The sequence below is a fragment of the Akebia trifoliata genome, chromosome 12 (genome assembly GCF_017979445.1).
Source record: "Akebia trifoliata isolate Shusen 1 chromosome 12, ASM1797944v1, whole genome shotgun sequence".
Lineage (NCBI taxonomy): Eukaryota > Viridiplantae > Streptophyta > Magnoliopsida > Ranunculales > Lardizabalaceae > Akebia > Akebia trifoliata.
This window is the reverse complement of record NC_141386.1, coordinates 36,940,351-36,954,885: the sequence shown is the minus strand read 5'-3', so window position 1 is coordinate 36,954,885 and position 14,535 is coordinate 36,940,351. Positions and strand designations below refer to the sequence as shown.

General features: G+C 35.4%; 1 protein-coding gene across 5 annotated transcripts; it reads left to right on the top strand.

The window, feature by feature from the left end:
* Nucleotides 1–11,176: 11,176 nt before the first annotated feature.
* Nucleotides 11,177–14,371, top strand: LOC147390044 (uncharacterized). 5 transcript variants are annotated; one of them, XM_086417648.1, is made up of 6 exons: nucleotides 11,177–12,217; nucleotides 12,342–12,474; nucleotides 12,755–12,836; nucleotides 12,985–13,021; nucleotides 13,104–13,377; nucleotides 13,504–14,371. In XM_086417648.1, the coding sequence occupies exons 1-6, from the start codon at nucleotides 12,008–12,010 to the stop codon at nucleotides 13,593–13,595; spliced, it is 828 nt and encodes a 275-aa protein (XP_086273774.1). In that variant the 5' UTR covers nucleotides 11,177–12,007; the 3' UTR covers nucleotides 13,596–14,371. The 5 variants fall into 5 exon arrangements, with proteins under 5 accessions (XP_086273774.1, XP_086273775.1, XP_086273773.1 ...); XM_086417649.1 differs by having other exon boundaries at nucleotides 11,184–12,217; nucleotides 12,758–12,836; XM_086417647.1 differs by having other exon boundaries at nucleotides 11,193–12,217; nucleotides 12,761–12,884.
* Nucleotides 14,372–14,535: the final 164 nt, after the last annotated feature.

Here is a 14,535-nt window from a genome sequence, read left to right as displayed (position 1 = left end):
CTCATATAAAATCTTAAACCCAAAAATAGCAATCTAAAAAAAAAAAAAACAAACAAATGAGAGCTTTTATTGGCACCCCAACTTTTACTTATTCTCAACCATTCTCTTATTTTTTTTCTTTAGAGATTTTCCCCAAAACATCCACAACTTATGTCCAAATTCCGGTGTTGGTACACTGTTCATTTCAATTCTCAAAACATGCATTTCGAGTGAATTCATCACTTTTATAATCAATGAATTCGTTGGTATAATGGAAAATTACTAACTAATGCAAATAATTTACATTTTAAAATAAAAAATTGTTATGTATTTCATATACATTGATTTATATATATTTTTTTTTGGCAAATTAATTAGAAATTATGGTGTCATGGAGAATCTTAGAAGAAAAACTACTATTCAACATTTAAGAAAAAGAGAGAGCAAGAAAGACAAGTGGGTTGATTTGGCTGTGAAAAATTGCTACCTCCTCCAGTGAAGGAGCTAAGTTTGATCACGGTATGCCACAATTCAACAGAGTATCATGTTTCAGAGAAAAACTTTGCTTACCTGACTTAGTAATCCTTCTTCACTTTTTTATAAGCTTCGTCTTTGTACGTTATTGTTATTCATACGTACATTTATGCTCCTTTGGTGTCGTGGTCTCTGCACGTACACTTGGCTCAATTGTGATTTTTAATCGGCATGCGTACTCTCTCTCGTAATGCATCATCTTTCTCTATGTGGATCAGCTCCCATCTCTGTGAAGTTAGGATTCCACTCTTTCGTATGCAAATGGAGAAGTCCCGTCTTGTGGGTTACGAGACTTAGTACCATGCATGTATTAAAGTTCCCGAGGTTACTTTCCTCATTAATCAAGCCTATAAGATGATGAATTTGAATGTGGCAAGAATATTCTAGAAATTTATGAAAAATTTGGGGATCTAACTCAAAACCAATTGGCAATGAGTGGAGAGGTTCATGATCTTATAAGGAGAGATACAAGCCAATGAGTGTTCAAAGTGGGACTAAACTCAACATGCCCCCACACATATGGGTTGGACTGGGCTAAAGCTTGTGAAGATGTGAACTGGATGACTTGAAAGAGAGAAAGGCCCACTCTGATACCAAGATAAGTTTGGGGTCCAACTCAAAATCAATTGGTAATAAGAAGAGAGGCTCACAAGTTTATACGGAGAGAGACAATGCATATTCTTCTAGACCTACTAATCTGATTAATGTTTCATCCACTTTTTGGTGGACCTAGACACAAAATAAAATCAACCAGATTTGTTTATAGCCATTGAATTTGAGGTTTTTTCATCATGGGCTTAAAATTTATGTTTATGGATTGTTTCCAAGCCCAAGATCTTTACCATATATATTTGTTCAGTAAAAAATAAGACTAAAAACTCTTCTATGTAAGAATTCACTCATCTTTCAAACCTCACTTACCACAAAATCTGATTTGACCAAATCATTACATCATTCAACTAAACTTCATGTTTTTTCTTTTTTTTCAAAATTGTCAAATCGACCATTTTTTCCCTTGACCAAAAAAATGTGATGTTTATTGTGATGGCCTTTTCTGATCGCTTATACACCTCGAGATCTATGATGACGATCCTCTCTTTGTTTCTGTTAGAACAGTTTCTAACCTCCTCCGAGCACCAATGTGATATGTCAAAGAATCTTTAATGCTAAAGGCAGACCTCTTAGTTTCATACACAAGAAATTAAAAGTCAGGATATTATTTGTTTTATAGGCCAATATATTCCTTATATTTCTTTTACTGAAAATGTCAATTGCATCCTTATCACTCTACTAATTTTATGAGATCTGATATATCCTCTCCATTGAAGTATGGCTCAAAATCAATTAGACCCAATGCAAATTGTGTATTTTTTGGGTTGGTCCAAGTTAATATGAGTTGAACTTGTAATTTATGTAAATGGCCCACTTTGTGGTGTTTTTAAAATGATGGGGTTTTATTTTCTTTTGTTTAATGAAGCCTAACTTCAAGTCTTAAGTCTTTTCAAGAAAAGAAAGTTGAGAAAAAAAGAAAATCAAGAGGAGAGTTTAAGAGTTTGAGAAGATTGAGATTTAGAAGAAGGTGGAGCTAAGTGATAGAAGTGACTCCTTATATCGATTTGTCCTATTTTCTTCATAGTGAAATCGGGCTCTAATGCTCATACCTTCGTGGACGTAACCTTCAAGTAAATAACGTAACACTTCTTCGTGTTGTAGATCTTGTGTTCTTACTCTTTTCTTTGTGTGGTTGTTTATCTTCTTTACATTTGCTGCTATCAGTTGAATTATCCTTCATTGTCATTATCAAACAAGGTCTTAGAAAGTGTGGCCTACAAGATATTTGATAAAATACCTAATAGGTGTTTGATCAAATTACTAAGTGAGCTTCACTAATGTGTTCACATATACAACACTCTCTACTGATTTTTGGCATAAAAGACAAATGTGAATCCTTATTTGTTGAGGATTCAAAATAGCCCATACTTCCGAACTTCCTAATGGACCTTGTATGCTTCTTAATGGAATATCTATCGTTCATCCCGAGAACGTCACGGACCTTCTGTGCTTCTATCCTAACACAATCAATTCCAGATCAGGATTAGTTGCGATTGACTTGTATATATCCCTATGACTTAAAAAAATTATGATTGATAAAAAAAATTTCAAGTCATTTTATAACAGGATACATACAGCAAATGAAATCGAATGGTGGCCGTTATAACTCAAATGTATTTTACAAACATGGATCATGTCATTTTTCTTTTATTTTGGCTGGGGATATCTCTAAAATGGCTTTTCCAAGGATTAGGGCCAACTTGTTCCTTCTATATTTCAATGATCGTTTGATGCATTTCCGATGTTAATAAGCAAAGCTCGGCCCAGACTTAACTAAGAGTTTAATGGGATTGGTAACAATATTTGAGTTGGGACTGAGCAAATTTAGATTTTCAATTATCGATTAAGCAAACCAAGAGCGATTTATCTAACAAGTATTCATCAGTTCAGCTGAGGCCTAGACTAAGAGTTTAATGTTCTATTTATTTATGAGGTAGTTTCATGTAGTGGATTTGTTTGTTACAATGAGCTTCATCACCTCTCTGAGATAAATGAAGGGTTTTATTTGCTCCACCATGGAAATTTGAGAGATTTTTTGCTCATGAAAAAGTCAATCCAATATTTCATAGAATCTGCTTTCAATATACATGGGTTCATATGATTGGTCAAATCGGGATTCTATGTTGTAGGTTTTTGTGAAATCCTAAAATATTTTGAATAATGCTGAACTAAAGAAAAGTGAATACATATATTGCCTACCTTCTTTGAAATACACTCTATTTTATCAAAGTACTTCATCTTTCTATATAATCATAAAGAAAACAAACCTAATGGAAAACAATTCCCTTTGAGAAATAGACTTAATTGGAAGCAATTAAAAAGTCCTAGTTTGAAAACTATACCTTTAATGGATGGCAGTCCTTGCATGCATATGGTGTAGAGGGTGATGAATCCTACAGCACATGCCCACCCTTCTGGTGAGACTAATCCCACGGTCACACCCACCACTCCCTTGGAAAGTTCTATGTGCAACTGGTTGAGTTGAGGGTAAACTGGACCATGGAGGGTGGCCCCAAGGAATTCATAGCTTTGTGGGATTCGAAAACTTAAGCTACTCTTCTTGAGGAGCTTATCAAGGCTCGGCACTAGGCCAACCCGGTTACATGCATATGACTCTTAACAATTAACATTCCTAGTTTCCTACCCACTTCCAAAACCTACTTGTCCTTGAGTGAGAAAATATGGAAAATGTGCATGCAATTTAGAGAAGTCATCATGCATAGTGTCCTCAACTAATAGAGATTGTCGCATTTGATGGACCATGAATCTCATCATGCATTAGGGCATAAAATGGGTTGGATTTATACAAAATCTGAGTGATCTAAATCTGGATTTAGTGACTTTAGACCATTGGAGTAGATTTGAGTAAAAATATGGGTTGAATGTGCATTGATGTCCCTTGACCCAAGTCAGATGCAGGTTGAATACGGGTCAATCCCTATATCCACTTAGATCCGGATGATATATTATTTTGAAAATTATATTTTCATATTTTTTAAAATAACCTTTTTTTTTTTTTTTTGCTACTTTAATATGAGATGAACTCTTATAAAATAAAAGAATCATAATGGTAAAATTGAAATTAAAAAAAAAAAGGAATCAATTAGAAGAAAGAAAAAAAGAGGGTTAAAGAGTCCAAAATTATCCGATATGAATCAAGCAATTTGGTCGGATTGGATCTAAAATTAGTGAAACCAAAATGGTTCGGATATGGTTTTAGCTAATAAGATCCGAGATGGATTTGGATTTGAGTATAAAATTCAGGTATGAATATGAATATACTTAGATCCAGTTCGAACCCAACCCATTGTAAGCCCTACCAAGCTGATGTGGATTATCTTTATAAAATGATCAACAGCCTTGATTAATAATAATATTTGAAAATCTCATCACAATTAAAGTAAAGCCTTTCTTTCTGCGTTCTTATATTTTTAATGGAGTCAAACAACGAATTGTAGGCAATACGATAGAAGGCATCAAATTAGTAGTAGGACCTGTAGCAGATGTGGAGTGGTTGTGAAGGTAGCTCAAGAGACTTGGACCAGTCTTGCACATGGATAACTTTTTTTCCTAAATTCAAGCAAACCAATGAGAGGCTAGTTCTCAGATGGATCGTATTTCATGCTGAATTTCATTTCTTAAGGCCATTGAAGAATTGTGTGCTTGATACCTTAGATACTCGAAACTTTGTTTGATAATCACTTCAGGGATGTTATTTGTCATCATTTTGAGAGGGAGCAGCTATGGATGTCCTTATAAATAGATGGGCTGATCTAAATGCGCCGGACACGTATCAATGAATCCATCACATTGTTGAGCTTTTTCCTCCTCTTTTATCAATATAAGTATATTGTACTAAGCCAAAGAACATATATAGAGTACCCAAGAACCTCTAACATTGAGAAAACCTACTAAAAACAACTCAACACAGCACAAAACCAAATCCACTCTAAGCTGTGTCGCCGACCTTGCAAATCAGGCCCAATAAAACAAGTAGTTTTTGAAGAACATCCTTTTACATTTCTTTAATTTCTTGGAGCAACGAAGTATGCCTTCCTTAGAACTTGAGAGCTATATCTAATGATTAATGCTGAAGTGACCTCAAGATTGGACCTCACAATGTACATCATGACATGAAAGTGGATAAGAACTATAGATGCTTTTTCCCTTGTATCTAAAGTTACAACAAAACTCGAAATGGTATCTAAAGTTACAACAACAACAACAACAACAAAAATCATGCTAGCCTAACTTAGTAAGATTTCAGATCTTACAAAGGGTTGTTGGACTCATATGGATTATCACATTGGCAATCCAACACCACATCCCTCTAATAAGTGTGGCAATGGGTCGGTTTGTGTTGTGTTCGGATAAGGGTATTATGAAAATTTATCAAACTCAAATCCGACCCATTTAATAATTGTGTTAAAAACTTAAACTCAAACCTAACCCATTTATAAATAGGTATACTTGACCCAACTCCTATATTACCTGCTTAATAAAACTTTAATCTTTATTGAAAAACATAAATTTTATTTTCACCAACAAAAATGGAAATATTATTAACAAAAGTAAAAATAAAGTTAAGCAACCATAAGCCAATATCTACCTACATAAATTAAGTTCTATCACACAAAATGGGTAATTTAAATTTTTTTAAATAATTGTTGATATATTTAAAATTACATGTTATTAACACACTAACAAAACGTACCAAAACGGATTAAGCGGGTTGGCACTCCTAACTCAGATCTGAGCCATTTAATAATCTTGTTGACCTCGTTTTTTAGTCATGTTAAGATTGTTAAGCCTACCCTCCAGATTTCATGGAAAATTTAGATTTAAAACAAAAAATCAAAAATCAAAAGAAAAATAAAAATATATAATTGAGGCTTGATACAAGGTGTTGAAAATGACCGTCATCAAACTCCAAAATTTCAACGACAAAAATTCGAAGTTCTTATAATTTTTTCCACTACATCCATGTGACATCAGATCATGTTTTTGAATGTTGTAAAGTGATGTGGTCATGAAACTTTCCTTAATAAGAAAATCCGATATTTTTTTTATCTTCTTTGCTTTCGGTTAAAATAAAATATATAAGGTGGTAGAAGAACAAGGAAGAGGTTGGCTGAGATTGCGAGAGGGCACTCCATTCTTAATTTGTGTAGGCAGGCAGGCAAAGAGATGAAGATGGAGATGATTTTGAGGAGCAGCTGCTTCATGTTCATGAATAATGAAGATAAAAAAAGGAGAAATTGAGATGAGAAGGATAGGGGTCGTAAAAACCTTTGAATAACAAGGGTAGAATAAGGAGTGCGGACATATAGCTGGCCATCTCTCTCTCTCTGCTCACATGCGCAGGGCACGCCAGTCATATTGTGATGAGAGAAAGAGTAATGTAACGTGGTAGAGGTCCCCATCTCACATCACATGCCCCTCACGCGACTTAGGTCTTAGAGAGACACAAGCAATGTAACGTGCTGTCTGTCTTACAGTAGGCCTGAGGCATGCAACATAGAGTTAAGGGAGTTGGGGATCATAAGTTGACTAACTGCTTCCATTCAAAATCCTCAAGATGAGATGCATTTGAAATGACTAGCATCATCTTTATACATTGTGACAACCTCTTGGTGTGACTGTGGTAATTAAAAAATAAAAATAAAAACAAAACAAAAAGAAGTCAATTTTCCTAATTTGGGTTTAACTAACCACGCCAAGTGGTGAGGGAGAGTGTGTGTGGGTGGGTACGCTGCGCTGACTCAGTGAGTGGATTTTTGTTCTGTGGTCTCTGAAGAGAGAGAGATCATGGCATGTGCGGCCTCTGACTTGTCTGCCTGGTTTGCAGCTTTCATGTGGATAGTACGACGGAATCCACATTTTCTCGTGCTTCTATTCGTGGACATTCCTCTCTCTCTCTCTCTCTCTCTCTCTCTCTCTCTCTCTCTCATTACCAAGCCAAACTTTCATTTTATTGTCAAAAGGAAAATTTCCTTACTTTGTAAACCCCACCCTTACCACCAAAACTTCATCCACAAATCCCAATAATACCAATTATCTTTGCAATGTATGTGAAATAATTAATATCTGTATGCGAAACGCAATCCTATGGGAAACATTATCACTGTACTTGTCATAATTATTGTGGGCTTAAACTTCCTCCCAAACCTCGTGTCATATGATGTATGAGAAGTGGTAACTTGGTGGGGGTATTCAAGTTAGTTTTTTTAATTTTGCAAAATTGTAAATTGAATAAGAGATTCTTGAGGTAAAAATCTACTCTACTTCGAGATCTACAAGTCTTAGCTAGATCTTCCCTTGATGCTTGAAATGCTCCTAACGGTACTTGCACTATCGAGTCTCTGATGCCTAAGTTAGTTCCAAAAAAAAATTCAGCAGAGTTTTTGTGCTAAGAATTGAGTACCTTCCAATGGTCTAGGTGTTCCCTTTTTATAAATTATTGATAGAATCCCCTTTTTAAACATTTCCATATTTATTATTGTAGAGGGTAAAATCGGTACTGGACGCGTGGCATAACTAGGATAAATATTGATAATCGATCACACTATAATTAATGTATATCTCAAGGCATTGATTGATATATCTTTGATTAGATTTTTTTATTTATTAAGATTGTAATCTTATCCAAAAATATGAAGTCTTCTAATTGACTAGAGAATATATATTTCTAGATAAGGATAAATTTGATTGAAAATCCTGATTTGTTTGACTTTTCTTTTAGAGTTTGTTTTTTTATCTATATAAGGAAAACAATTAGAGAGAAGAAGGAGAGGTTTTCAAGGGAAAAAAAGAGGAGAGGAGGGTAGGATTTGTAAATCTTGTAATAGGTTGAATAATAATGGAATGGCTCTTCGGAGTCTGAGGACGTAGTCTAAGTTTTGGATGAACCTCATAAACAAATCTTGTTTCTTATCTTCTCTCTCTTTCCCTTCTCCTTAGTTATTTTTCTGTATGATTTTTGATCATTTGAGTGCATCAAGAACAATGAAGATCAATTGTCAAGGGTAAATCTCAAGGAATTGATGGCATATAAGATTTAACCTCTACAATTCTTTTCTTAATTTAGTAACCTTATTTTCTTGGAATTTTCCTTCATTTTCAAATTATATCCATTTTGCATTATTTCTTTAACAAATACTTCTAAACTCATGCCCAAATCCTTAAAATTCAAGGATTAAGCATGTCATACTATCTAAGCCCTAACCTCTTTCCTTTCGAATCCGTTCTTCATTTGTCTAAGCTTTGGATCTTATTGTCCCGACCCTTAAGTTTGGTTCAACCCTGCACTCCCAACCTTATCAAACATTTAGATGACATATGCAGAGATCCTAGGACTTTTAGATTTAACCCTCCATAGAGATAATTTCAGACCTCAAACCTCAATAAGCCCTTTGATTTTATAGTTTATTTTATTGTGATAGGTATCTCATATTTTATAAATTTAAATAGAAATTATTTTGGTTGTACCTCCTAATAAGGACTGTTTCAAGGCAGTTGACCAAATTGAATAGGGAACTTTGGGTATTTCTTGTACGACTTCTCTTGGGTAAGTGGATTCGGGTTTCAAATTGAGAAATGAATTTAACTTAATTTGGGTGTGAAGGCTTGGGATTTCTAAGACTCTAATATTTTTTAATAAGAATATAATAATTTGTTCTAGATCTCATTCGTTGAGTAAGCATATTACCGAACCACATAAGATCTATATGTTATGTGTGATCTTTATTTACTTATTGTTTCATTATATTTGTTTCGTTTTTTGCTCACAAATTTGGAAGTGATGAATAAGTCAATAAATGTTATCAGTATCAGTCTTCACTAACTTTCTTAGTATCATCCCCTTGATCATGCATGCGGTTAGTTAAATGGTAATCCATTGCTTAATTAATCTTTCGGATATCATTATTGCCATTCCTTCGTACATTTTGTCAAAGCATCATGGACTCTCATTATCTTTTCTTACTTCTTTTGAATCTTGATTATCATGGTTATAATGCGTTCTTTTATTTATAAAGGGGCTTATTTATCTCCCTTAATTTCAAATAGGGGCGGATTTGTGTGGTGCCACATGAATATCATAGATGATTTATTTATTTTGTATCTTTATGTGGCATGATATAAAAGAGGTGGAGGAATGGGTAAAACTCTATTTTCTAGCACAACCTACCCCATGGTACCTACAAAATTGATCGGCTTGGCATGCCTTAGTTGATCTAGTTACTTAATCAAAACAATAGAGTTAATATTCGTGATGTGTATTCGTCCAATTGAATTGAGAGGGCATCCCAAGAATATAGAAGTGGTTAACCATTATCAATCATGATCTTTCTAAGATGGGGAACTTCCCATCTTGAAAATGTTTTCCCTTAACTAACTCAAAGATGCATAAGAGGGCCTCTCAAGTAAGGAAATGGGTGACGTGTCAAATAAGGGTTTAAGCAAAGGGATTAGCATATAAGTATAGGAGAAGGCAATAAAGGAAAAGACTTTTGGACGGTGCTTTAAATCTCATAATCATTATTCTATGTAATTTTCATTCTAATTAATTGAACGTCAGAGGGTGTTGGATAAGTACCACACTGATGCCCCAACTTAAAGGAGGAAGAGGTCTCACTACCAGTGCCCCAACGTTATGGTACATCCAAATGATTTAAAGGCATACCATAAATGCTAACTCTCAAAGGTATTTAGTACAATGATAATAGTAATTTTGAAATTCATTGACTATAGAATTTTCGTTTAGTAGTTTGTAATATAAGAATTAATTAGTAAAATTAAGCTATTTAAATGTTAAAAAAACATAATAAATAAAAGTAGAGGAAAAACAGAGGTTAGTGGTTGATGGAGGTGAAGGTGGGATGAATGGGATTTGAACTTAAGTTATGGGATCAACTCTCTTCGAGCCTTTACCACTTAGCTAAGTCGCATCTTCCAAGAATTCCCATGAAAATCATCCAAGAAAATGCAATCATAAAAAAATAGTAGAAAATCTTTTTTTTCTCTCTTTTTTTATCTTAGATTGTTGTTTGATGGAGAAGCTCGAAGATCAATTGGGATAAAGAAAAGGTCCATTAACAATCAAAATCCTAATGCTTTAAAATTCAACTTCTTGGAGTCCCAATGACTTCCCACTTACGGATGTGACTAGATCTTCAATTAGGGGTATAGGTGGTGCCAATGAGAGAGAAGAGAGAGAGTGAGTGTGTGTGTGTGCAGAGGAATAAACTTCCCCCATTTGAAAATTATATAATAGTCGAACTCCAAACGTCTCAAAAAAATTTTGTCTACAAAATTTAAGTAATAATTATCCCAGTTGCAGACAAAACACAGCTAAATTTAGGTGCCATCCATTTAAAGCCACAGCTCCCTATCCTCTCATTCAACTATTATTTTCTACTTTTTATTGGAGAGAGTAAAAATTAGGGGATTGGCTATAGTTGTAGTGTGAGAGGGGCAGTTGAAGTCTTTTTCCCAATGTTGGTGAAGGTCAAGCGTACATCACCTACACCTACCAGGTGTAAGTTAACGAGACCCCTTCCCTAAGAGCAGACAGAGCGGCGAAGTAGCAGCCATGAGAGCCGACAAAGAATGGTGAAAAAACAAGAGAAGAAAGAGAAAAAGGAAAAGTTAAAAGGTTTGAGAGAGAAAGAAATACAAGTCAGGTTTGACCGATCTATCAACAGTCCATGCCCTTTGTGTGGTAGCGACAGTCATGATTCGATTTCAGGGTTTTTATTAATAAATCTGGTGGATCTGATTGGCAACTCACACCAAACCCTATTTAGCCACAATAGACGCCGCTTAATACGCTAATTTTTTTTCCTACCGTTATTCTTTTTGACTTGAAAATATAGAAATATATATATTTAGTGGTTTACTTAATAGTAATTTTAAATAATAAAAATTATCAATTCTTATAAAATTTAATTATTATTTATATATTTTTTAGAATTTGTACAAATTTTGAAGGTCGAAGACTAACCCAGGTCAAAGAAAAAGAGAAATATTTTGAATTTGGTCCACCTCCGTACATAATCATGTCTCTGAGGACTGCAGGTTTTCGGTTACGATAAGCGATGCACAGAAAGGTGATAGAGTTGAAATTAAATAGTTATTGAATTAAAAAGAAGAGACGGTCAAGGTATCTTATGAACGTCTTTGACGGACACAAAAGCTTATATAACAAAAACACCACCACCACCACCACCTCTTTTTGGAATAATAAATAATTATTAAATTAACAGATTAAAATAAGAGAGAGAGAAAAGAAGAAGAAGAAGAAACGGGAAAAATAGATTAGGTTGAATACAGCGAAGCAGGGGATTATATGAAGAGGCGAACATAATAAGTGTGGAAAGTGCTGAGATTGATAACGATCGTCTTAATTTTTCATTGGACCATTTTCTGGCTACTATTGTCTTGTGGGTTCCCACTGCAGCTTTTTTGTCTTTTTTCTCTCTCTCTCTCTCTCTCTCTCTCTCTCTCTCTTAATCCTCTGTTTTATTTATATTATAATAATCTTTTTATTTTCTCCTCTCTTCGTCTTCCTATTTCCACCCTCACCCAGCAATGATTTTATCGTTACGGTTACCGTTGTTGAGGAATCTTAGGTGTGGATGTGGAAAAGGTAATAGAAGAAGAAGAACAACAACAAGAGCATGTGTTGATGAGTGATCTTTTGCTGTTTTTGTTGGGCTTGATTGATTGATCTATCTATCTTTTTTCTCTCTCTTTCTCTTTCTAAATCGTTTTCTTTTGCTGTCTTGGTTTCATTTTTCTTTCTATCTGGGTTCTGGGTTCTGGGTTCTGGGTTTATTTATCTCTTGTTGTATTTGTATTATTTTTCTCTTCTCTATTCTTCATGTCTCAACAAAGGCAATTCCAAATGGTGGGAGGAAACAATGTTGCTGGGCAGTTTGGTGACACTACCTATACCAAGATCTTTGTTGGAGGATTGGCTTGGGAGACCCAAAGAGAAACCATGAGGCATTATTTTGAGCAGTTTGGGGAGATCCAAGAAGCGGTGGTCATCACTGATAAGAATACCGGAAGATCTAAGGGTTATGGTTTCGTAAGATCTCCTCTTTCCTCTTTATCGATTTTTTTTTTTTTTTTTAATGTTTGTTTTGTTTATCGATCAAGATCATTTGTTAAGTAAGAAGACTTTTTTATTTTGATTTTGATTCTATTATTAGGTTACTTTTAAGGATCCAGATGCTGCAATGAGAGCTTGTATAGATCCATCGCCTATGATTGATGGAAGGAGAGCTAACTGTAATCTTGCATCCTTTGGTGCGCATAGGACTCGTACGTCTACTCCCCAACATGGTTTGTATTCTCTTTCTAGTTTCTATTTCTCAATGAAGCATATTTTGTTAATCAAACTTTAGTTAGATACCCATCTCTATTGTTAACCCATTCAACACTTTTGATTTATTATTCTTCAATTTGGCTAATTTGTGTGACTCCATCTCAATCCACACCTCTATTTCAATCTCATCTCAACAGATAGAAAATTTATAAGCAATTAAATGTTGATCTGATAGGAGTAAAGGGTATTTTTTTATTTATTTTGTATTGATTTGGATTTGGATTTGAATAAACAAAGCAGCAGGCATGGGAAGGTTCAGACCATCATCTGGATCGGTGGCTCCGTCTTCCTCTTCCTATCAAGGATCATCTTCCTCCACGTACTTCCATCAACCTGCTCATTACACATTTCCTTATTCGGCTTACGGGTAAATAGGGCCGCAAGAGAGAAAGCTTTATAATCTGAAATATTTGGGTTTGTGGTGTTTCATTGTCTTCTCATCTTCTCTCTTTCTCTTAATCATTCAGGTATTCTGGATACTCACAGGAAAACATGTATCCCATGGTTAGTGTTCTCGCTCTCTCTCTTTTTCTATTTTTGATCAGAATGTTTGAATTGATCAAATTGATGACATTGGTTGATGCAGAATTACTACAATGTGTATGGGGGAGTGGGACAACAGTTTTCACCTTACTTCACAACAGGCACCGCATCGGCCCCACCCGCCATTTTCCCCAACTTCTACCCATACTATGCCCAATATGCTGCAGCCCAGAGTGGCCAAACACAGGGCTTTGGAGCACAGTATCCCCCAATGGTACAATATCCCTATGTTCCACAGCAATACAATGCAGTGCCGATCCCATCTCTTCCTACTTCAACTGCCTCCGCAACCAATGCCACAACCACCACAACCACTGGTCCGAGCCCTAAAACAAGCTCTCAATTCTCATTTAGTTAAAAAGAAAATTTTGTTATTTCACTAGTCCATTGTAGCGCATTGGATTCGATAATAACTGTAAATGTATGGCAATATGCAACAACAGGTATTACAGCAACCACAGCGGTAGTGGCAGCGACAAGGTCGGGTACTTCACTAGCTGCAGGGACTACCAACGAACAGAGTTCATCAGCTTAATTTGAATGATGAAAGGGAAACAAGTATTCTTTCCAATACACTAAAACAAGTAGCGAAAAGGGTAATAAGTATCAGAAGGAAATGAAAAAAAAAAAAGGCAACAGATATCGAATCACTGAGTCAGAAGAAGAGAATTATGGAATTTCTTTTTCTTCGTAGTGTGCCTGATCCGGTTGTGTACCAGAGAAGGAATCAAGAGTAGCAGCATCAGATTGTTCATTCGTGGGACTGGGACGGGCAATTGAGATGAAGAGCTCGCTCCACTAACTGTCATCATTCATTCTTCGTTCATGCTCAATAGCATCATCATTGTCATGGTCGTCATCATACATGGTTGATTTAGGAGAATAGAGTCCTAGTTAGCACGAAAATTAGATTTGTTTATGTATTAACACAAGGTTGAAACGAAAGATTGGCTTCGGATTAGACCTTGATACTGATTCTTAGATCAGTCTTTGTCTCGGAATGCATGGAGCTTCCGATGACACCTTTGTTTATGTTAGCGGTAACAGTTCCGTTGATTTATTTTTTGTCATCGGATCACACATGGCCAACATTGGTTAGACAAGATGAAAGGCAAGCTCTTGGATAGCTTGGCCTCTAACATGTAATCCATCCCCCCCCCCCCCCCCCCTCCTTATTTTATTTTATTTTTTATGTTGTTGCATTTTGTTTCATGATAAATACATAAGATAGGATTAGTTGGGGAGGAAGGTGGCACATAGGGTGTCTCTGTCCCTCTGTCTCTTTTCAGCTATCTTCTCTTTAATCTCTCACTTTCGGTTTTCTTTCTTTTTTTTCCCATACTTTCTTATTTTCACCTTTTTTTTGGATATGAAGAGTGTCTGGAATCCAAGGGATCCCTGCAGAGAGGGGTGATGGGTACTGGATCACTTTTTTCCCTTTATGGTGGAAGCATGCGGGTCTGCATCATTTTGCT